The sequence below is a fragment of the Herpailurus yagouaroundi genome, unplaced genomic scaffold (genome assembly GCF_014898765.1).
Source record: "Herpailurus yagouaroundi ecotype Mexico unplaced genomic scaffold, PumYag 197, whole genome shotgun sequence".
NCBI lineage: Eukaryota > Metazoa > Chordata > Mammalia > Carnivora > Felidae > Herpailurus > Herpailurus yagouaroundi.
This window is the reverse complement of record NW_024412428.1, coordinates 24,338,172-24,362,910: the sequence shown is the minus strand read 5'-3', so window position 1 is coordinate 24,362,910 and position 24,739 is coordinate 24,338,172. Positions and strand designations below refer to the sequence as shown.

The 24,739-nt window shown below is 43.8% G+C and overlaps 1 protein-coding gene and 1 long non-coding RNA gene across 2 annotated transcripts in view; one reads left to right on the top strand and one right to left on the bottom strand.

Annotated features, from left to right (window-relative positions):
• The window catches only part of LOC121012685 (uncharacterized), a 3,890-nt gene extending 1,448 nt beyond the window's left edge, over positions 1 to 2,442 (top strand). The window contains exons 2-3 of the long non-coding RNA XR_005782228.1: positions 199 to 462; positions 1,951 to 2,442. This is a non-coding gene — a long non-coding RNA (uncharacterized LOC121012685). The remainder of the gene's footprint in view (positions 1 to 198; positions 463 to 1,950) is intronic.
• A 10,922-nt stretch (positions 2,443 to 13,364) lies between these two features.
• LCP1 (lymphocyte cytosolic protein 1) overlaps positions 13,365 to 24,739 on the bottom strand; it is a 53,249-nt gene continuing 41,874 nt past the window's right edge. Inside the window, exons 14-16 of the mRNA XM_040448465.1 lie at positions 21,321 to 21,444; positions 17,789 to 17,913; positions 13,365 to 15,089 (exon numbers count right to left, since the gene is read on the bottom strand). Of these exons, the coding sequence (XP_040304399.1) occupies positions 14,957 to 15,089; positions 17,789 to 17,913; positions 21,321 to 21,444 (382 nt within the window). The 3' untranslated portion in view covers positions 13,365 to 14,956. The remainder of the gene's footprint in view (positions 15,090 to 17,788; positions 17,914 to 21,320; positions 21,445 to 24,739) is intronic.

Genomic DNA, 24,739 nt, shown 5'->3' with positions numbered 1-24,739 from the left:
GATGAGTAACATAACTGCACTTGAAAGGGAGAGAGGAAAAACTAACCCAAGGACTTTGACTTTGTTTTTGTTTTAAACACAAAAAGTAACTTTAAAGTAACAGTCAGTGGTTAAAATTTAGTGAAAAAAAAAATTTACTGACAAAGTTTTCCGGTTTCTGTAGTCCCTATTGATTTGTATCCGATGTCTCCTTTCCAGGTTTACGTTTCTTCGCGCCGAAGCAATCTTACAAAAGTTGCTTTAGTGAAGATCTATTGGTCGTAGAGTCTGTTACACTTTGTATGTCTGACAAGAACTTCATTCTACCCTCCCCTTCAAGGACTAGTTGAACTGAACGCAATGTTCTAGAACGACAGCTCTTCCATCGTCTTTTGGCATCTACTGTTGCACGGTAGGAATCTACCGTCAGGTCTTGTTCCTCTGTAGATCATCTGTTCTCTCCACTCAATGGCTTTTAAGGAAGTATGGATTAGCTTTATCTTTTATACTTTTCAGATCCATTACTCCTGTCTAGATGTGAATTTATTTTTTATTATCTAGCTTGGAACCTGGAATGTAATTTTGATCGGAGGATTTAGACATTTCTTCAATTTGGGAAAACCATTTTATTATTTCTTCAGCAATTGTAGAGAGAGGGAGATACAGAATCTGAAACAGGCTCCAGGCTCTGACTTTCAGCACAGAGCCCGATGCAGGGCTCGAACTCATGAACCGTGAGATCATGACGTGAGCCGAAGTCAGACACTTAACCGACTGAGCCACCCAGATGCCCCTAGAATACTTATTAAAAAAAATTTTTTTTTAATGTTTATTTATTTTTGAGAGAGAGTGTGTGAGCGGGGAAGGGGCAGAGAGAGGGAGACACAGAATCTGAAGCAGGCTGCAGGCTCTGAGCTGTCAGCACAGAGCCCGATGCAGGGCTCGAACTCATGAACTGTGAGATCATGACCCGAGCTGAAGTCAGATGCCCAACCGACTGAGCCACCCAGGCGCCCCAAGAATACTTATTTTTTTTATTTTTTTTTTCAACATTTTTTTTTAATTTATTTTGGGACAGAGAGAGAGAGCATGAACGGGGGAGGGACAGAGAGAGAGGGAGACACAGAATCGGAAACAGGCTCCAGGCTCTGAGCCATCAGCCCAGAGCCCGACGCGGGGCTCGAACTCACGGACCGCGAGATCGTGACCTGGCTGAAGTCAGACGCTTAACCGACTGCGCCACCCAGGCGCCCCAAGAATACTTATTTTAAACTGGTTCTTGGAGTTTCTACACCATGATAGTATCATGGCTTTCAAAGATCCAGTCATCAGTCAGCATGACTTAACTTAGTTACTGGCTTAGTTACTCCTCTGTCTCTTATAGACCAGCAGATACTTATGAACCAGTCCTAGGCAGCAGTGGGCACTACCTTTTTAAAACTGAAGTACACAGGGGTGCCTGGGTGGCTCAGTTGGTTAAGTGTCTGACTTCACCTCAGGTCATGACCTCGTGGTTTGTGAGTTTGAGGCCTAGGTCGGGCTCCGTGCTGACAGCTCAGAGCCTGGAGCCTGCTTCAGATTCTGTGTCTCCCTCTCTCTCTGCCCCTCCCTCACTCATGCTCTGTCTCTCAAAAATGAATAAATGTTAAAAAAAATTTTAATTGAAGTACGTACATTGAAATACACAGATCTTAAGTGTATGGTTAGATTAGTCTTGAAAAATACATACGCTTGAGTAACCCACACCCCTCTCAAGGTATAGAACATTTCCATCATTCCAGAAGTTCTTTGATATTTGTCCCAGTTTCCCCTCTACTCTAGCAGCCTCTCTTCCGATTTTATCACCAGAGGTTAATTTTGCTTGTTTTAGAACTTCATGGAATCATATACTGTCCTAGCCGGTTCAGGGTGTTGTAGCAAAAATACCATAGACTGAATGGCTTAAACAACAAACACTTGTATTTCTTACAGTTCTGGAAAGTGGGAAGTCCAAGACCAGGGCAAAGATTCGGTGCCGGTGAGAACCCAGCTCTTGGTTCATAGATGGCTGCCTTCCGGCTGTATCCTCACATGGTGTGAAGAAAATGAAAACGAAATGATAGAGCCCTCTGGGATCTCTTTTATAAGTGCAGTGATCCCATTCATAAGGGACCCACCATTATGATCTAATCATCTCCCCAAGGCTCCACGTAAATACCATAGTATTGGAGACTAGGTTTCAATATACGTGTGAGGGATGAGAAGGACACAGACTTTCAGTCTATGGCTTGTAGCCTGTACTCTTTTGTGTCAGGTTCCTTTTGTTCTTTCGCATTGCTGCGTGTGTCAGCAATTTATTCCTTTTCATTGTTGAGCAATATAACAGTATTTGTTTACCCATTCTCCTGTCAATAGACATCCGGGATGTTTTCAGTTTGGGCCTATTATGAGCAGAACCACTCCGAATATACTTGTGCAAGGCTTTTTTGGTGGATAAGTGTTTTCATTTCTCTTGGGTAAATATCTAGAAGTTGAATTGCTAGGTAATAGGGATACTTCGTGTTATAAGCAACTGTTGTGCCTTTTTCCAAGGTGATTGCACCAGTGGACGCTCCCACGGACACCCTATTAGTTGAGCCTCTAGTTGAGCCACATCCTTGTTGTTACCTGATGCAGTGTTTTTTATTTCAGCCATTCTAGTGAAAGTGTGGTGCTAAGTAATTGTGATGTTAATTTACATTTCATAATGACTGATGATGTTAAGAATTTTGGCTGTGTGTGTGTGTGTGTGTGTTCAGACCTTTTGCCTGATTTTTTTTAGTTTATTTATTTATTTTTAGAGAGACAGAGATAGCACGAGTGGGAGAGGGGCAGAAAGAGAGAGAGAGAGAGAGAGAGAGAGAGAATCCCAAGCAGCACTGGCACTGGGAACACAGAGCCCGATGCAGGGCTCAAACCCACAAAGCCACGAGATCACGACCTGAGCTGAAACCAAGAGTCAAATGCTTAACCGACTGAGCCATCCAAGCACCCCAATTGCCTGATTTTTAATCATACTGTTCGTGTTACTTCTGATTTGCAGGAGTTACTTATATTCTGGACATCAGTCCTTTGTCACGTAGAAGTGTTATGAATATATCTTCCCGAAGAAGACTCTTGTTAGAATCTTTTGACCATTTTGGAAAATTCAATTGTTTCTCTTTTTGTCGTACCTTATAGGAGTTCTTTATATACTCTGAATCTGGCTCCTTTGTCTAGATATATGTTTTGTGAATATTTTTTGTCACTTGGTGGCTCACCCACTTTTTATTGGTGCCTTTTGAAGAACACACATTTTTAATTTTGCTGAGTCCAAGTTATCAATTTTTCTTTGGTTATTGGTATGTTCGGTGTCTTGTTTAAGAAGGTTTTGATGAGTTCAAGGTCATGGAACTGTGCTTGAAGCTTTATAGTTTGGGCCTTTATTTTAGGCTTATGATCCATCTCGAATTAACTTTTGTGTGTGGTATGAGGCAGAGTGTGAGGTTGTTTAGCCTTCTAGACACGCCGTCCTTCTAACACCATCGACTAAAAACTTTCTTTTCCCTGTGGAATCACTTTGCCAATGTTTTTGCAAAAAGTCAATTGACTGTGGAAGTGTGAACCTATACCATTAAGTTTTGCAGTGATTTTTTTTAATGCTATTTATTTATTTATTTATTTATGAGAAAGAGAGAGAGAGAGCAGGGGAGGGGCATAAGGAGAGGGAGAGAGAGAGAGAGAGAGAGAGAGAGAATTTTAAGCAGGCTCCATGCCCAGCATGGCGCCCCCTGTGGGGCTCAATCTCACAACCATGAGATCATGACCTGAGCTGAAATCAAGAGTCAGGCGCTTGACCAACGGAGCCACCCAGGTGCTCCTAAAAATTTCATCTCTTAAAGTTAGGTCACATGTTCTTGTTTTTTTTTTCACGTGCTTATGATTTTTTATTGAATGTCAGATATTATGTGTAAAAGGATAGAATAGACTAACGTAAAGAGTACTTACGTCCTGAATAGTCCTATATCTTCTTCTTCAGGCCACTAGTGTGAGGGATTGAGTTAATCTCAGCTACAGCTGAGCTGGGTTTGGGCTTTGCTGTTATTTTCACGACATTTTATTTACCAGAGTCTCAAATTACTTAAGAACAGGAGCAAATCGTCTTTAGCAGGGTCTGACTGCCTCACGAGTTGCTCTCCGTTCTCCTGCTCTGCCCTCAGCGGTCAGCTACATAGGAGAGGGCTCCCAGATCTCTTGCCTCTGGGAGGTAATCGCAGGTAATCGCTCTGCTACTTTTTTAGAATGTTTACACCTAAAGTAGAACGAGCTATAACGTCTAAAAATAGAAGGTATGTAGAGCGAGACATCAATAAAACAGAAACAAAAACTACCGCGGAGCAGTCAAAAGTAATGAGCTCTCACACCATAGAAATACATGGAGGAAACTTAAAAGCACGTTGCTCGCAAAAGAAACCAATCCGAAAAGGCTGCCTCCTGTAGGATTCCACTTATATGACATTCTGGAAAAGGCAAAACTGGAGGCAGTAAGATCAGTGGTTGCACTGGGCTGAGGGGAGGGAAAGAGGATGCAATGGGGGAACACAGAGGGTTTTTAGATCAGTGAAACTATCGTGTATAAGAAATATTGATGGACACATGTCGTCATATATTTGTTAAAATCCGTAGAATGTACCAAGGAGTGAACCATAATGTAGTCTATGGAATTTAGTTAATAATAATGTATTGATGCTGATTCATCAATTGTAACAAATTGTACCACACTAATATAAGTTGTAAATAACAAGGGAAACTGTGTGGTGAGGGAGAGGTATGTGGGAACTCTGTGTTTTCTGATCGACTTTTCTGTAAACCGAGAACTGCTCTAGAAAATAGTCTATTAATTTTTTAAAGGTGGTAGTGTTGAAATCAGACAAAGTAAGCTCAATCAATGCAAAAGCATTAAACTGGACAAAGATCAATTGGGATCGATAACAGATATAATTAATATACAAGAATCATTAAACTTTATGAATTGAAAAAACGCCATGAAAACATAAAGCAAAATGTGACAGAAATTCAAGCATAAATACGTAACAACATAGGGAAGATTTTAGCATACTACCATTTTTCTGTGATAATTTAAATAAACAAAAAAAGAGATGCAGAGAATATATCGTCTGTGATCCAGCGGGGAATGAATGTTTTTGCATGAAAATTTGACTTTCACTTATCTTTCTCACTCTGTTCCCCTGAGAACTTGATAAAGGTAAAGAGCCTAAGTTTTAGGCAACATTATTTATGATAGAAATAACCCCTGCTGGGTAAGTTGTTTCTGGACTAGGAAATGCCATAAATGAGCTGATTGGGACATCATAGCCTTAAGCATCTCTGAAGGTCGAGACTTTTGTAACTGGGCATGTCTCTACAGGGACCCAGGAATCTGTGCCTGTGAAGTGATTACAAAAGTTTGGCTACTGGGGGCATGGGGCTTCTAAGCCAGGGTGATTCTTATAATTCCTGACATAAATCTCATTCCTTTGCATCTGAAATGTCATTTGGGGAGCCTGGAAAGCGGTGTAGAGTGTTTCACTGACTGTTCCAAGAACTACTCAAATGCAACAGGAACTCCTGACATTGCCTTGTGTCAAGCTTTGGTTTCTATCTTATATATCTGTGAGTGAATGGTGCCGAATGAGGCGGGTCAAGGTTTTTGTGAATGTTGTGTTTTCTGAATGTTTTGTTGAACCTAAGAAGACTTCCTGGTGAATATTGCAAGATGGCACACTCAATTTGGTTAACGTGTGGGGAGTTTAATAAAAGTATTGTTTACACTGATGTGGGGAGGGTATAGGGAAATAACAAAAGACCAGTGAGTATACCAAGACTAGTAATTAGTATCTGAAAAGGTAAGAATGTGGAAATACACAGAGCCATACGCAGAGGGCTGAGTGACAAGAACTGTGAGTTCTCATCGAGAAACTCAACCAATTTTTCCTCATCTTGCATGGAAGGAGCTAGAAGAAAAAATATCCTGAACTCACTTTCCTCCTTTCCTTTGTTTTCCTGCGGGGGCTTCTTATGGCTGAACCCAAAGAACTTGGGTCAGGCAAAGATTTTTTAGATAGAGCATAAAAAACACAAATCACAAAAGAAAACTTTGAAAAACTGGACTTCATCAAAATTAAAAGCACTTATTCTTCATAAGATAGTTTTAACAAAATGAAAAGACAAGCCATGAACTGAAAGAAAATATTTTCAAAACACATACTGGGTAAGGGATTTATATCCAACATACATAAAGAACGCTTAGAAATCAGGAATAAGACCACAAAATTTTTTTAGTGAGCAGATTATACAGACACTTTCCTAAACATACAAATGTCCAGTAATCACACACTCAACATCATTAATTACTAAGGAAATGCAAATTAAACCACAATGATGTATCACTACCCACCTGTGGAGTAACTAAATGAAAAAAGGCTAACAATATGAAGTAATAGTGAAGATGTGGAATACCTTGAACTCTCATACATTGCTTGCAGGAATGCAAAATGGTGCAGTCATTTTGAAAAAGTTTGGCAATTTCTTATGAAGTTAAACATACTTACTATATGTCCTAGTCATTTGCTTTATGTATTTACCCAGGTGAAAGGAAAACAGTGTCTATGCAAAGACCTGAATGTTCATAACAGCTGAATATTCAAAACATTGGGTGTCTCTAGCAGTTTTATTTATAATGGAAGGAAAGAAAGAAGGAAAGAAAGAAAGAAAGAAAGAAAGAAAGAAAGAAAGAAAACTTTGATACAAACCAAATGTCCATTAACTGGGGAGTAAATAAACAAATTATGGTACATCCATACAAAGAAATGCTCTTCAGCAGTATAAAGGAAGAGACTACCGATCATGCAACAAGATAGATGAATCTCAAAAGCATGCCAACTAAAACTGGCAAATACTACAGGATTTATATTGTACGATCCCAACTATATGATACACTATACAAGGCAAAACTATGGAGACAGAAAATAGGTTGGTTGTTGCCAGGGACTGGGGCTGGTGGGGAAGAAAGTAACCTGCAAAGAGGTACAGGAGAATTTTTTTGGAGTGGTAGAAAGATTCTATATTTTGACTGTGGTGGTAATTACATGATTGTTTGCAGCCAAAAATGTCTCAAACTTGACACTTAAAAGTTGGATTTATTTTTCTGAAGAAAAAGAAGAACAGAAGAAAGGGAGGTAGGAAGGAAAGGAAGAAGAAAAACATGGAGACAAGTTTTCTTCCTTGTTTTGCATCTCTCCCTGAGATGTCTGACCTTGGTACCTTTCATGAAGAATAAAAAGAACGTAAAGTTTGATCAGATGGACTCCACCCCTAGTTCACAGGCAAATCTCTTAGCCTCTCAGAGATGCAATTTCCCCTTTTGAAAAATGAGATTAATAAAAACCTCTGTCAGAGGGCTGTTGTAAGGATTCAGTAGGATAACATTTGAAAATAACTGGCAGAAACAAGTGCTCGAAATGTCCCATTTATATAAAAAACATAAACCAGCAAGGGCATTGGCAGGGGCCAACACGTTCTATGCCTGGAGCCTTTTCCGGCTCATTGTGACCTTGCTACAACTCGTCCTCTTCCTCTGATGCTCCCAGAGCTAGGTGATGAGTCACCTCCCCAGAAGAGAATCTAGTTCTGGGAGACCTAGCTGATTGAACATGTCCCCTGGGACTCAGCTAATTTATACATTTGTTCTCCAGCCAATTTGGAAGATCAGCTGGCAATAATAATATGGCAAGTTCTTTTTCAAGAGCCCTAGCCCTCGGTTTTTATTAAGACTGTGTAAGAAGGTAATTTCCCCTGTGAGGACTGGTCTGCTTTGCCTTTCCCTCAGTTGGAGCAGCCTGAGTATAAGGGCAAGTGCCACTGAGATCTTGGCTGGTCTCAGCTGGGTACAGAGCTCAGGCTTATTGTTAGGTAAGCCCTAAGAGAGTCAATTAATTTATTATTTTTATTATGAGTTCAGGTGTAGCTCAAGGTTTCCTTTCAAAACCATTCAGCCATTAAAGCTGCATAATCTTGGGAGGTTTTGAAGACACTCAGCTGATAAATGTTTTTTCCTTCCATATGTTCTCTCTCATGTTTATTCACGAAGAGTGAAGCAGCTTTATAATTTGCACAAAGGTTTGGTGTACGCGGGCCCTTGTGTTTCAAGAGGGGAGAAAGGATAATGCCATCTCCGAAACCACTGAAGAGGGGGATTTGAGGCATGAAGGCAGGGAACTCTCTTCCGGGTTCTGATATCCTTGCTTTGGCCAGCAAGAGCCTGGGACCTGTGCCACCAAGAAGCTTACGTGGCACCCAGACAGGCAAATCCTTGTTGGCTAAATTGTGAACAAAGCAAGGTTTGTCTTGGGAAATGTCCACCCCCTCTTTCCCCCTTTCTAAATCATCATCCCTTGTATTGGTCTCCCCACTTTCTAACATGCTTCCCCCAGTCCTGCCTTTGAAGGGTACACCAGGCTATAGATCTGTAGTTCTCAAACTTGACTCTATATTGGAGTCATTTGGGGATCTTTTAAATATTTGTCTGCCCAGGCTGCCCCATCGGATCAGTTACATCAGAATCTTGGAGGAAGGGGTATAGGGCATCAGCATTTTGTTAAAACCCCCAAGATAATTTCAATGTGCAGTTAGGGTTGAGAACAGCTGTTCTGGAACAGAGCTTCTCCAAGTGTGCTCTGTGAGTTACGGACTCTCCTAGGTATTTGTGGAAAATGCAGGCTCCTGGACTTATCACCTCTATAGGCATTGAATCTTGTGAGTTCTGGGAAATTTGTATTTTAACAAGCTCCCCAGGGGATTCTTAAGTGCCCCAATGTCTGAGGACCCCTACTAACCCTTTCACTAGACCATTTACTTCTCGTGGTATGGTGGGTCTCACTCCCCACCAGCCATACTAGTCTTTCTTTCAGTTCCTCAAAGACAACCACTGGAACTTTGCACATTGTAGTTGCTCGCTTGGAAGGTACTTGCCTCTCTCTCTTTGCCATTAGAAAATTTCTAAAGAGGGTCAACTGGGTGCCTCAGTACGTTGAGTGTCCAACTTCAGCTCAGGTTATGATCTTGCAGTTCATGAGTTCGAGCCCCATTTTGCTGATGTCAGCCTGTCGGTACAAAGCCTGCTTCAGATCCTCTGTCTCCATCTTCCCCCCCCCCCCCCTGCTTGCATGCTCCCCTACAAAAAATAAATATTAAAAAAAAAGAAAGAAAATTGGCGAAGATAACACTGATGAAACTATATCCCCCAGAAAGTCATTTCAATGTTCATGTTTTGAGGGAGAAAAGAGTAGGCTCTGGAGGGCCCATGATCCCTGTCCTTGGGACAGTTTGGTTTACTACATTATTTGCCGTCACTGGAAATCATAGAGAGATTGCTCCAGAGACCATGAGAGAAAATCCAGGAGGTTTGATGTAGGTGGAGAAGAAACAGAAGGGAAGACCAGTGTTATGGTGCCGGGGTGGATGTATTTAAATGGCGGCCCTAGGTGTTCAGTGAGAGAAGGCCAGGCCAAGAGACACATTAAAGGTATCCGGGAGGACCAGGAGATAAAGCTTGGGCCTGTGCCTGGGAATGGGTGCCACAGGGAAGGGGGGGTCAATGGAGAGAGGAACAGCAAAGGGCAAGGCTGGGTGGTGGGGGATGCATCCAACTAAAGGGCAAAACCACTCTAGCTACCTTGAACATTTATTGATGATGGGAAAATGTGAGTGGAAAGTTGTTTTAATCTCTCAAGTCTACTGTAATTGGGAAAGAATAATTTCATTGAAAGCAGATTAAATTAACTACCTATCAGCTGTAGATCTTTCAAGAAAGCTTCTATTCTTTTAGGACAGTGTTTCTCAAACTTCAATGTGCACGTGAATTAACTGGGAATCTTATTTAAATGCAAATTCTGATTTAATAGGTCTATGGCAAGGGCTGAGATTGTACATTTCTAACCAGCTTCCGGTGCCTTTGGCCTGTGTACTACCCTTCGGGCAAGAAAGTTTGAATATTTGGGACTCATCATTGGGACCTTGGGATAGCCACGTCCAGAGAAGCCTACTGAATTATCAACTTTAATGCTACATTACGCATAGCTTTATAATTATTTGCATGCATTCTAATCCTTTAAAATTTCCTATTCCAAAAATGATACATGATAGCTCTCTATTAACCAAAATACCCATTTAAATGGAAATCCCCAATTTTGACATGCTAGATAACAAAACTTACTGCCATTTTGTTGACCTGCCCCTGAATTTTTTTTTTATTATTTATTTTTGAGAGACAGAGTGTGAGCAGGTGAGGGGTAGAGAGAGGGGGAGACACAGAATCCGAAGCAGGCTGTAGGCTCCGAGCTGTCAGCACAGAGTCCAACACGGGGCTCACAAACTGCGAGATCATGGCCTGAGCTGAAGTCTGACGCCTAACCCACTGAGCCACGCAGGCGCCCCTGCCCCTGAATTGTTAATGGTGAAATAGTGGGGATTGACTAGATTATCTATGCTTCTGTGCCTGACACAGATGGATTATTAAATATATGTAGACTTTGGACCTGAGAAAACATTTACACAATTTTCTTTTCTAACTTTTTTTTTTTTTTGGTCACTCCTGCACAGACTCATTTGGTAAATCTTCCAGAAATGGCGAGACAGGACCCTGAGTAAAGCGTTGCCTTCGGCAGCTGCCTTGATTACTGGAATTTTATTAGGAAACTATCAAAGGAACTAGATTTCACAAGAAGATCAGTCAACGCTAACTTGCCATTTGCATCACCTCTGGTTTCTGGATCATGAGGCTGGCAGTGACGTCTGGTCAAGTTCACCAAGAGTCCTGCCAGCATTTAATCCACGTGTGTTGGTACACTGGGTAGACGGAGAACAAAAGTCCATTACATCTCAGCAACCGCTGTGTTGACAACAGGTGCGCTAACTTGGGCAGCAGGTTGGAACGGGAGCCATCCAGGGATGCTGGGAGCACACGGAAATGTGTCTTGTGCGGGAAGCATCAGTCCGAGATGGGCTGGTCTACGGTGGGCTGAACCCATGCAGCTTTTACAATCAAGACCGCAGCTGTGCTTCCGGGAACAGACTAGACTGTGTGCGTGTGTGTAGGTGGATAAAATCACTCCGGCTGAGACTTTAAAAGTACATCTAGTCCATCACATTGCATCAGACAGCCTCTCATAATTTCCACACACACACAGGAACACCTTCCGTTCTGAAACCTGAGTATGCATGTCGGCTTTATCATTTTCCCCCCAGTTGACCTTCTCTGTTTGGCGTCTCTCATGGTCAGGAAACACTTTTGTTTAATATGAATCAATTTTGAGAGCGCTACTGAGCTCTTACTAAAAGTCTGGAAAAATGCTTGGTTCTGCAGGGAATTTTGACATGTATAAAGCATGGTTCTTGCCTTCCCATTCATTGGAGGACAGCTCTTCCCCCAGTTTTGGCAACCCTTCATTCAGAATTAATTTTCCCCTGAGCTCCCATACCTTATTTACAAATTTGTTATAGGGTTTATCACATTATGCCTTTTAGTACATTTTGTGTGAGTACATGTATGCACATTATCTCCTTGTTGGATCGATATGCTTGTTTTTTTGTTTTTTTTACGTAGGCTCCATGCCTAGTGTGGGGCTTGAACTCATGACCCTGAGATCAAGAGACGTGTGCTCTCAAGTCAACATGCTCCTTTAGGTATAAAATGGAGAAGTTGGGATCAGCTTAAGGATCCATTTTGTCAGATAATTTGAAGGAACTTAAAAGAGGACCTATGCTTTACTATCCGACATTAATACCTTTGATCGAGACGGAACTTGATAAATTCCTGTCAAATTAGAATTAACATTCTGTGCACAGGAAGTAGATATATTATTATCCACTGTGGCCTTATTTGCTGAGGCAAACAATCAAACAGCCTAAATATCTATTTATAAGCCACTGGTTAAATGCAGTTTGGGATACCTAGATAATAAAAGACTGTACCCTAACGAAAGGATGGAGGCAGGTCTATGCATACCAATATGGAACAATCTCCAAGACACGGTGTTAAGTAAAAAAAAGTGAGATGCAGAATTATGGGTATGGTATGCTAATATTTGTAATAAAAAAGGGGTGTGTGTGCGTGTGCGTGTGCGTTACGTGTATAGAATATTTCTAGAAGGATACAAAAGGAATTAGTAACCGTGGCTGCTGACCAGGAGCGGAACCGGGGGACGGGGCAGGGGGGTGTGGTGAGTTGATAAACCAGCCCTCTGGGGATAAGACAAAGAGCCCCATTTGTAGAGTTGGATCACATATGTGGCATAAACACTTCCATCACGGCCATTTTCGAACAATGATGTAACAACAGGCTCCCAAAATTGGCTCCAGTGAGGTGATGGGAGCTGGCCTCAGGGCACACACCTCTAGACCCAGAGGTGGGAAGTTGGGCCCCTCTCCACTGTAAATCCTCTGGTACGATTTTAACTTCTGCTGCCATCTTTGGATTGACTATTTAAAAAGTAACAAACCTTGAAATTTAGAAAAATTATCACGACTAGCCTGGTAGACTCCGTTAGCCTTCTCTTCCCCAAGAGGCTGAGTTTTCTTTCCTTGTGCCTGGTCGGGCTTTGTCAGGTGAGCTATCAACTCAGCCTTGTACGAAAAGGAACCATTCCTATCTGCAGCCTCTCGGTCATACAGGAAGGCGGCTACCTCCTGAGTGTGAAAGCTGCAGGAATGTTCAGGCTGGGAAAGAGCCACCTCCAGAAAGAAGCTGTTGGTGAAGCCGGGACTCCCAGCTTCCAGGCAGCTGTGTGCGTGTGACAATCGTCTGCTGGCCCTGCCACATAGTTGCTTCTCCATCACAGTGGCTCACCTGAGAGGATCCGGGCTGCAGCGAAATTCCTCAGCATTCTCCCCACGCTCCTTCCCGTCCTGCATCCCGCCAGCCAACGTGTGGACAGCCAGGCTAGAGAGGGGACATCCGATACGGCCAGCCAGAAAGGATTCCCTCTTGGCTCATCCTAGAAGCCATCTTGCACCAAGTTCCACGTCTGGCTTTTGCTCATGACTGGGTTCAATGTGTCCAACTCCAACTGACTCTTCAGTTTTTAGCTAAAATATTTCTTCTAAGGCTGTCTCCTTCTGTTGTTACTTATCACTTACCACATCCGCCAGTTTGTTCAACCTGTCTTTCCTGATGAGCTGAGCACGATGCGACTTATTTAGCGGCACATTTCTGCCATCTGGCACAAGGCCTACCACACCCATTAGGCCCTTTACTGCATGTTGGCTGAATGAAATAACAAGTTATACTACATGCCCACAAAACTTTCAAAAGGAAACATCCAGAGACATCAAATGAAGGGAACACTTTATTTGGAGAGATCTGGATCACTATTTTATCTTCATTTTCCATTAAAGCAGTAACAATCTTCCAGGAGGCAGGCGGGGGAGAATCATCTGAGGCTACATTAAGTTCAGTCTAACATAAAGCCAACCGCTTTGTGTTCAGATGCAGCAGAAATATAGATTATGGGCCGGGAGAAGCCACATACTGGCTTCTCGAACCTGCTGCCAGGGAACAGATGCAGGGCGAGGCGTTTCAATTGCTTCGAAAAATGGCTAAGTTCCATTACAAGATACCTCGTTGATGAGCCTTGTCACCATGACGGAGGGACCCTAGTGTCGGTTCACAATGCTCTGTGGCTCTTTAGCCTTCAGTATGCTTTCACGGAAATCGTATAACCTATTCGGGCTGCTCAAATTCACACTGTTCCTGTGATTTGGCTTCAGAATTCTTTAAATGTCATTAGGTGTACATAACGCTGTGGAGGGTGGCACTGTTCATTGGCACACATCGGCCCCTTGAGCCCGGGGGTGGCAAAAAGCATCTGAAGTACCAAAAAAGTAAACACTGATAGTATGGCCTTGCAGCAACCAGATGCACTAAGATCTAAGAGCAAACGAAAGCAGAGCTGAGTGGTTAGTTAGCCATACCCCAGGCGGCACCGCGGTGGGTGGGGGACAGAGGCTTTGCTATGGCTCCACACTTCCCCCTAGTGGTCGGATGCTCAATGACACCCTCCTTGGACGTCACCTGTCTGGAGCTCGCAATCTTTCTGAAGGCACAGTATTGAAGATGTTAGACCTGGCCCGAGCCCAAATTCTAGAGTTAAAAGCAGAAGCTTCCTATTGGTTGACAAAACCAAAACTTCACGACATTTGGGACCCTAGTTCTGAGGGAAGGCTCTGATGATGTTTTACTTCTGCAGGTCTCCAGAGATTCTGGGGACCCCACCAGCCTGACTGGCTCGTCAGGTGCTTCAAATGGCTCAGACATGACAGCGGGCAGCAGAGGTGGGCCACAGAGAAGGTACAGTTTGGAGAGAGTGTGGAGCAAAGCCGGAGGAGACAGAGTGTAGGCGAAGGGGAACAGAAGGTGAGGCTCGTAACAGAGCAAATGTTGCCTTCTGGAAACAGGCTTTAAGGACTGGTTTGGTGATATCCCCCTCTCCTGGTTCTCACCTTGAACAAAAAAGGCAGCTAAATTAAGCCAGTTGGAAGTACTATTAAAATTAATAATACCACAGCTACTAAACGTGACTAATGGCAAAAAGCATGAAGGATGCCTGGAAGATAAGGTGTTTTTTTCCCCCTCCAAATTTTCAAAGAGGCAATAAATTCAACCATAAAAAAATATTTGTAAGAGGTTGGGTTTGGGTTTTTTTTTTTTTTTTTGCAAAGAATGAAGCATTTTTGTTAAATACAGGACAGGCTACCTGGCTGGACAAATATACACTTTTTGGAATCCTGTGTCGTGTCACCGGGTTGAAAACTCCGGAATGGCTTGAATCGCCCCCCCTGCTTCTTGTAGGTGTCCCTTGCTCAGCCAGTGTGTGTGTGTGTGTGTGTGTGTGTGTGTGTGTGTGTGTCACCTCCCCTCTGGGCCTTACACCCTCTTCATGCCTTTCCCCATGAGGCAAGCAAACACTGTCATGACCATTTTGGGATTCACTTCAACCAGGTCTTCTGGGAGGGCGTACACTCTTGCTCCGATTTTTCGGGCCATGGAGATGGCATACCTAAAAGGAGAAAAGGGGAAGGATGAGGGGAGCCTGAGGAACAGCGGATGAAGGGGACCCCTTAGGATCAGAGTTAGTCGTACCACATACTACAGACCACACGCCATGTGCCACACGCCCTATGCTCTGCAGGACTCACGGCTGGGACAGCGGGAGCCAGTCACTGCCTCCTTCCGCTTCTGGGAGCCGAGCTCGGCCACTCACGACAAGTACAAAACTACAAAATCTCTCATCTGTCCTTACGGACCTCCCTAGCTCCTGCCGCTTCGGATGCCTTCCCCAAGAGGATCCGCTCGCGCTGCAGGGCAGCAAAACAGGTCACAGGACTGAAAAGGATGGGTGCTGCGACAGGTCTTCGGACCGCATTGCAACGACAGAAACACTCGCACAAGGGAGAAAGGAGGGGAGATGTGTCTGTCTCATACTTTGACCTCACGCGTCAGTTCTATTCTTTGCCCCGTTGCAATTGTTGCCCACGGAGGCGTGCATTTGTTTATGCTACTCTAACGCTAGAATAGCCAGAGTTTCACAGAACCCATTTTTCGCGTAAAGTTATCACAGCTCCAGTGGAACAGTTTGCTCTGTTTTTATAATATATGAAGATAATTTTTATGAGTTATGATCTCTTTTCAAATGAGCCCACACTACTACCTGGGAACTCTTTTTTTTCACGTCGGCGATTACCTCTTAGTAATAATCTGTAAGTAGTAACCTCTTACGATGGCAACTCAAGAGATTCTCCCTGCCACCCAAGGCCCCATTATGCCCTCTGCTCTGTAAACCAACTTAACTCTTACTCTATTGATCACGTTAAATTAAGGGCCTCAGGCAGGAGTGGTCCCCGTTTTTTGCTGCCTGCTCATGTCTCAATCACTGCCTCTACGTTAATGATCAATGGAATAAAAATGCACTTTCCCATTATAAAAGGGAGAGGGGAATCGTTGAAAAATTAGAAACAAGAGCCTCAAAAAATCATGCAAATCTTGCCACCATAGCATAGCCATTTTGGGGCATTTTTGTAGAATTGCTTTTACCCATTTTTTTCTCAGTAATTTTGTATCCTGTCCTTAGAGAAGAGTGCTTGAGAGCCTGGGCTCTGAAGTCAGATTTTGAATCTAAGCTGGACCACTTAGTAATTCTACGACCTTGGGCTCTGTAAGTGAACTTGAGGAGCTTCAAATTCCTTCAGCCTCATCACATTCCCCTTGAAAAACTAGGCCCAAGTCTTTTTTTCTTTTTTCTGGGCCTTCACACATATTCCTCCCTTTAGCATCCTTTCTGCCTCCTTCACCTGGGTACCCCCACCTCTTTATTACTTGCCCTTTCAATTTATCCCATCTTAGATGTTACTTGCTCCGTAGAGCTTTGTTTCCCTTCCTGTCCCCTCCATAGTACCCCGTACCCCCTCCCCCCACCATCTCTTGTAACTGCCATTTGTAATTCCAGCATACAAGGAACAAAGGACCTACGCTTCCCCAAACTGTGAAAAGAAGAAGACTATTGAGGTTATGAACATACAGGGCTACTGGGCACTACTCAACTTGTTAATTCTGGAACTTTCTGATGGGTTGAATTGTGTCCCCCCCCCCACCCCCCGCCCAAAGATAGATGGAAGCCCTATCCCCTAGTAACTCAGATTATGACCTTCTTTGGAAAGAAAGTTGTTTCGGATGTACTTAGTTACGATGAGTAGAGTGGGGAGTAGAGTGGGGCCCTAACCCAGTATGACCAGTGACATAGAGGTCATAGAGGAGACACAGACACAGAAGGAAGACAGCCACATAAAGTCATAGACACACAGGGAAGAAGATCACCTGGAGGGGAAGACAGAGACTGCTGGCCATCACCAGAAGCGAGGAGGGGGGCACGGGACCGACCCTCCTTCACAGCCTCAGAAGGAACCAACCCTGCCGACACCTCAGTCTTGTCCTTCTAGCTTCCGCAACTGTGAGACAATACATTTCCATTGTTTTAAGCTGCCCTGTTCGTGGTATTTGGTTGCGACCACCATCGGAAACTGATACAACCTGTTCCGAGAAAGGCACTCCTCCAGAGGATGGGTCAGCAAACTTGCCACAAAAACTCACAGAGCCCACATTTTAGGCTTTGTGGGCTTTGTCGCAATGACTCGAGTCCACCCTTCTAGCAGGGAAGCAGCTACAGAAAATATATAAATGAACAGGCACGGCTGTGCCAATAAAACTTTATTTACAAAAGCGGACAACAGACCAAATTCGGCTCACAGACCATCATGTGCTGACCCTCACTCTACATGCCAAAGCTGCCCTCAGGGAACCGCTCTCAAGCTGGTAAGGATTCTAGCCTTGAACCCCACCCCCTGCCTATTCATATCCACGGATAATCACAAGTGGGATGTTTATATTTGGGCCTGCCATGTACCTTATTTAGGAAGTCTTCCATAGATTATGATTAGGACATTGGTTTTATGAAACTATAGGCTTGCTTCTCAACTGGAAGAATATTCTTGTTGTTCTTGGTCTTGCCCCCATGCTTAACACTAGGACTCTTCAGCTGCTATTGTGCAATATCTAAAATAATGATGATGCGACACAGTAAATAATGAGAAGAAAAAGCATCGCTAGTGCAATAAACTGTGCGAAGGCACAAGCAATAGCCTTTACAGCTATCCAGTTGCCAGCTGGGTCCCCCGCCTCCCGGCCTCAGGTTTGTTTACGTACTTTGCATTGTTGAGTTTCTCTTCATCATTCAGGTTTTCCGTCTTCAGAAGGTCATAGTTAATGGAACCCGGTTGAATGGCATCAATGAGATCCAGAACAGGTAGACTTGTGCTAATCTTCGGGTCCTGCGCAGAGAGAAAGAGTTGGTCCATCAATATGCCCCCAAGTTACTTCTGTTTAGCTCAAGGGGAATGGCTGGTTCTTTCGTCTTTTTTTTTTTAATTTTTTTTTTTTTTAACATTTATTTATTATTGAGAGACAGGGAGACACAGAGCGTGAGCAGGGGAGGGGTAGAGAGAGGGAAGACACAGAATCTGAAGCAGGCTCCAGGCTCCGAGCTGTCAGCACAGAGCCCGACGCGGGGCTCGAACTCACGAACTGTGAGATCATGACCTGAGCCGAAGTCAGTCGCCTAACCAACTGAACCACCCAGGCGCCCCATCTTTCGTCTTAAATACGAAATAAATACAGCCTACACTGGGAAATGCCACAGTGTTCCACACGGTGTTGCAAGTCAACTGTAGTTTCTGTAGGGGCGTCACCAACTTCCTGGCGCCTGCCTCACTAAGCTGAGGAAACCCACTGTCTGCCCACAGGCAAACAGTGAATGGCAACAGGTTCATATGACATCCCGGAAGTGACTGGCAGGGATCATGATGAGGCCCCCGCTGGGCAGGAGTTTCAGAGGACGCCCCTTTCTTGGAGACCTCAGGGAAAGAATAGAGTCCATGGGTCTAAGGAGGTGGTTGTGGCAGTTGTGTGATTAAATGCAGTGACGGTAACTAGCACTTGTCGGTGCCTCACTGTTTGCCCAGAACTTTCTCCTAGGCTACCTCACGTGTCACTGCAAGCCCCAGGTATAGGCATCTCGTCTTAATTTATAGCGAGTGAAGAGAGTTTCTGAGGTTAAGTGCCTCACTCATAAGTGGTGGAGCTGGGATTTGAACCTGGGTACTCGGACTTAAAATCCTGGGCTCTTTTCTCTGGCCCTGTGAAACACTGTGATTTTCACGCGTAGAGCCGTGGATGCTCCCACGTGCTCTCCCCCATCCCGGGGACCTGTGAGCACACATGGAGAGGCAGCTGCCCACACCATCTGAGCACGGTCAAGTCCAAACACTGCAAACCTGGAGGGTCCAAATCAGAAGAATTTCTTTTTTTTAATGTTTTTTTAATTTTTATTTTTGAGACCAGAATGAGAGCATGAGTGAGTAGTGAAGGTGCAGAGAGAGAAGGAGACAGAGGATCCCAAGCGGGCTCTGTGCTGACAGCAGACAGCCTGACGTGGGGCTTGAACTCACGAACCGTGAGATCATGCCCTGAGTCAAAGTCGGATCCTTAACTGACTGAGCCATCCAGGCGCCCCTCAGACTAAATTCTTAGTAAGAAACAAGCTACAGGACCCCTGCAAGATGCTAGGTCTCTAGCACTGGTCCTCTGGATAAGACGAAGAATGATATTTTTAAAAATATAAAGGGCCCATTTTTATTTACTTCTTGGTAATATGAGAACTACCACAAAAATGAATTACTATGCAATCACAACCATTTCCAGCGTTAGCCTGAGCCTTGATGAACAGCCGCAAGGGAAACAAAATGGAAGGGTCTGAGTCTGGCCGTCTCCCCTACTTTCTGCCCACCATCTTGCCGAAGTGCCGATGGGCAGAGATGACCAGCACTTGGAATTCACAGATGAGGAGGGGACCAGGGCTATTTCCAAAATGGTTCATCAAGAGTGAATTGTGTTCAGTTTTTTAGGGTTTCACTTAAAAAGAATGTGGGGCTAATTTGACTTCTTCCGTGTGTGTGTGTGTGTGTGTGTGTGTGTGTGTGTGTGTTTTACTTCATCAATTCTATAATGACTTAGTGAGAAGACAGGAGAAAATTAGCCCAGAGCAACACAAGAAACCAAAGAGCTGTCAAACATTCCCAGGAGTGAGTCCCAGGAGAAGGCCCCAGAAGCCCCAGGGTGACCTGGCGGGCCCCAGCGGCACGTGTGTTACAGAAAGATTGCACCTCGGGGCTATCTACCCAATCCCTGCATAGTAATGGTTAAGCAACCTAGAGATACACACTGCTCAGTAACCTCACCCTGCAGGTAAAGGCGCATTCCGCTCCCTGATGGATCCTCCCCTGCAATTACTAGCTGTAACCTCGATTACTTGAGTTCCAGTTTCCTTACCTATAAAATGAGGAAAACAGTAAAGCCGCCTTCACAATGTCTGTGAGATGACCTGAGACATCATAAACAAGGAGCCTCTGCTACTCAGGGCACACTCCATACTGAGAGTGCTCCCAAACGTGGCCCGTTGTCTGCTTTTATCAATAAAGTTTTATTGGAACACAGCCATGCCCATTCATATATATACTTTCCCATAGCTGCTTCCCGGCCACCACAGCAGGGTCCAGTAGCTCTGACAAAGCCTGCCTTTCCAAATCTTCTTTCGTTAGACCTTGCTTGCGCCTCTCACCAGCCTCTGCTCCTGCCTCTATTAAGTTCTCCAGACGGAAGGGTCAGCCGTTATCTGTGATGAGCTCACAGGGAGTGGGCGCTCTTGGTATAGCACAACTCAGAAATACTTCCTACTCTTTTCGGTGGGGTGAAACTTTAATTTTTTTTTCTTTATTTTGAAGCAGAAGGCTGTTTTCCTGATTTTGAAGCAGAAGACTGAATGGTGACAAACTGCCTCTGCAATCATAGAAATACAGATGCTGAAGGGGTCCCCTGCCCTAATTCCTGACCTTTAAACCAAAAAAAAAACATAGTTAAGACGGTCCAGACATTATGACACGAATCAGGTGTGCAAGTCCCTAGGGGAAGGATCCAACTAATGTATGAAACACGAGTTAAGAAATTTAATAAAATATAATGCTGTTTTTTTTTTTTTTTAATTTTTTTTTTCCCAACGTTTATTTATTTTTGGGACAGAGAGAGACAGAGCATGAACGGGGGAGGGGCAGAGAGAGAAGGAGACACAGAATCGGAAACAGGCTCCAGGCTCTGAGCCATCAGCCCAGAGCCCGACGCGGGACTCGAACTCACGGACCGCGAGATCGTGACCTGGCTGAAGTCGGACGCTTAACCGACTGCGCCACCCAGGCGCCCCTATAATGCTGTTTTTAATAAAAATGGGATTTGGATACAAGTACACAACTACTTTTCTCCGAAAAAATATCACACGGGAGATCTTTTGGTATTTTACATTTCACCATCATTATGCTAAAAATCTGAATCACGGAGCCATGCACATTTAAAAAATATTATATTTTATGTTACTTTGGAAGAAACATGCCTAAAATAAGGTGCTAAGACGATGGGTTTTTTAAATTAATTATTTCAGGAGAAAGTGACAAGAAATTTGTCAATGAAATGGCCTGTGACCGTCAAAACAATAATGGGCCATTCAAGCAAAATCAAAATTGGAGGGGGAGCCTCAGATACCTCACACTGAAGGTCACTTTAAAATGGAGTGAAAACAATAAAGATTAGCATAGAGCTCAGGTGGCTGTGAGCGGTAGACTAAGATTTTTACCTTGAAACTGGAGATGGATGAACTTTTCTCTGCTTCCTTCAATGTTTCATTCACCCAGTTGACAATAATGTCATCATTGACCTTCTGCCCGCCTCCAATTTCTTCAAGAATATTCAGGGTGTACCTGAAAAAAAAAAAAAATCAAGAATGATTTCTGGAGAAAAGTTGCTAAGGAATTCAATGACACAGAAAATAGCCAGGGTAGAAATGTTCTTTTCTTTCTAGAAATGCCGCGGCACGGAGCCTAGATACCGTTAGGTTTGTGGGGAAAAAAAAATAACAACATTTGTTCCTTTTAGGGAAATTTATTATTTTTTTTTTAATTTTTTTTTTCAACGTTTATTTATTTTTGGGACAGAGAGAGACAGAGCATGAACGGGGGAGGGGCAGAGAGAGAGGGAGACACAGAATCGGAAACAGGCTCCAGGCTCTGAGCCATCAGCCCAGAGCCCGACGCGGGGCTCGAACTCACGGACCGCGAGATCGTGACCTGGCTGAAGTCGGACGCTTAACCGACTGCGCCACCCAGGCGCCGGGAAATTTAAAATGTAGCTTTATCGTTATTATAGTGAAATGCGGAACAAATACATCCTTCTGAGCACAGTCATTGCTCTGGGTCGGAAGAGAAAGCACAAGAGAAGAGAAGGAAAGGAAAACAGAGCAAAGGATTCAAAACAGTGACACTCTTCGTAAAGGAACCCTACAAATTGACAAACAATTCAATGTTAAAAAAACCCCAAGGGCCAACATAATAAAGGAAAAAATATAAAAGAGTCTCCTTCTTCTATCATAAAAAGAGAAATACTAGGAATACACGGACTAAAGTGAATCTCTAGTCTAAGCATAAGAATCACCTTTCACACATACTATTATGAGAATTGGGTTTTGGGTGTGTGGGGGGGGGGATTAAAAAGATGCTTCAAGCTCTAGTAAATGAGAGACTGTAGTGGTAGGTGCAATAAATAAAATGACTTCCTCCCACAGAAAGCAAGGAGAAAGTCAAGATGAGAAATGCTTAGTCTGGGCCCAGAGATAGGATCAAATGCTAAGGAATTAAAGGATACAAATGGGGTAAGTCTCAGGTAGCTTTTCAAAATGATCCTCTCTTAGAACAAGGCCCTAGTTTTTGATCAGTTCATGAAGATGATGGTTTTTGGCATAAGTGGCTTCGTGTTCCCTGAGAGTGAGCAGGGGTATTGACTTACGAGCATTTACTGTAACATTTAGGAATTTCCGCCTGGTGAACGTGGTAAGAGAAGGCAGATGAACTCATGCTTCATCGGGTCATGTCTATATGCAGCCTCATGGGGTGAACTGAGCTCATCTGCTGGAGGCTCCGCTCATCTCAGGGATGTGTTCTCACTTCCCTTTGTCAGGAGGCCCATACTGCTTTGTTGATAGTGTAGGGACCAAGGGCATACAGATTATTTTGAGTTAAAAAGCCATCAAAACCCAACAGATTCAGGAAAAGCTCTTTACTCCCTCTAGGAGTGCCTTAAAAAATTTAGATAGAGGACCTGCTCCAGGAAGAGGGCCAGCATCAGAGATAATTGATTGCATTACACTATGAACTAGGTGCAGTAGATCGGGAGGAAACTAGAAAGTTCTTTTTGATCAAAGTTCTCCATGTCCATTGTTTCTGAGTGGCCCACCAAACATCTGTTTCCCAAACATTTACTTTTTTTCAGCTTCCCGCCAATTTTGTTTCTTCCCTTCAAAGTCCCAGACCCCTAACCCGGTCTCTTTATTTCAGAAGGATGTATATACCTCATTTTGCCTGACCATCTTTGGAATTTCCATGTCCGTGTGGATTCCTGTTCCTACAAAATTAAATTTGACTTTCTCCTACTAAGCGGTCTCATGTTAATTTGGTTCTTAGGCCGGCTGGAAGGATTGTGAAAGGCAGAGGAAGTGGTGCCTCCCTGCCAACACCCTTAAGTGGACAGGAGCAGGGAAGGAAGGAAGGAAGGCACACCTTCCTTCCTCCCAGAAGCAGGGAAGGAAGTGGTACACACAGGCTCACCTCTACACAAAAGTCTATCTGTGCAAACACAAATAGCCAGCCACCAAGGAACAAGGAAACTTAGGGACGCGCAGAAAATCATGGGAGGCAGCTGACTGCAGTCAGGGGTCTGAGTATGGCCCCTCGGGGTGGCCCAGAGTTCTGCCGAGTACAAAACTGCCTTTCCCCCACCTCAAGGAAGGTGTAGTGGTTTAAATGGAATCATATACCCACCTGGAAGTAAAAATGGTAAAAAGAAAGGATAGAATTAGGGCAGAGTCTCAATTCTGGACCGTCCACAGAGTACTAACTGTAGATTCAAAATTTGAAACAAAAATCCATTTGGCTCATGTCTGCCTAGGATTTTCCTTGGTAGGAAGATTGATTATCTTCCTCCACGCCATCAAACATGTTTGATATTGAACTGGAACTTCTAGACAGGATCCCAGTATCACTGGTGTTTGCAAACTGTGCGGTGCTGAAAAGCCCTCTGTCACGGCGAAAGGGTGTCGTGAGCTCTGGCTTCAGCCACTGCCTGATTCAACAAAAGAGGATTGATGAGGTGGGCATGTGCAGCGCTGGAGGGTCTGCGAAGATTACTGGCTTGCTTTCCTGCCTTCCGATGCTTGTTTGATTTATTTCACGTCTGACCCAGAGGGACAAGCCCTGGTGTTCTGTTTCGCAAGGACCTAACCCAAATTCACTGCCCACGGCCTGTTTGATTTGGGGTGAATTCCTCATTTGCCTGCCTCTTTGGTCATTTGCTGGAGTCTAATTGTCATTGCCGTCTGCCAGCAGCTTACGCCTATCTAGCTTTTGTCTCCAAATTTATACACACACTGTTTGCCAGCTTTCTAATCTGAGAACAATTCCCAGGCTACTGAAGGGGAAAGGGAGGTTTAAGCACACGTCTATCTCTCATTTGTTCTGGGGGGGGGGGGGGGGGGGGGGAATGACATGCCATTTATTGGCCAGATAAATGACCAAATTAGCACATCTGTGCAATCCGATGAAATAAATTCCGGCTAGAACTAGCTCTAAATTTAACAGATCTGTGAATGTGTAGCACGCAGAGAAAAAAAAAAAAAAATCCCTTCTGGTTGCATTTACATAATTATCGGTCATTTCATCGCCTTCAACAGAAATGCATTTGTCTGTCCACTTTCTTATATGCACCATGCTGTAGTAAAGGCTCAGGAGAAATGTGACTTGTTAACCAGGTGGGACAGCGGCTGCAGTCTAGATTTTATCACATGTACCCCAGCCATAAAGTACGGCATCGGGCCACGTTTCTATAAGATGCACAGAACAAAGATGCTATTACAAAGAGATTTTCAGGTCTCATAAAACCATGGCCTGAGTTTTTGTTTTTTTTATCATTAAAACAGAAAATATCAAAGATTATTTCATATTCAGA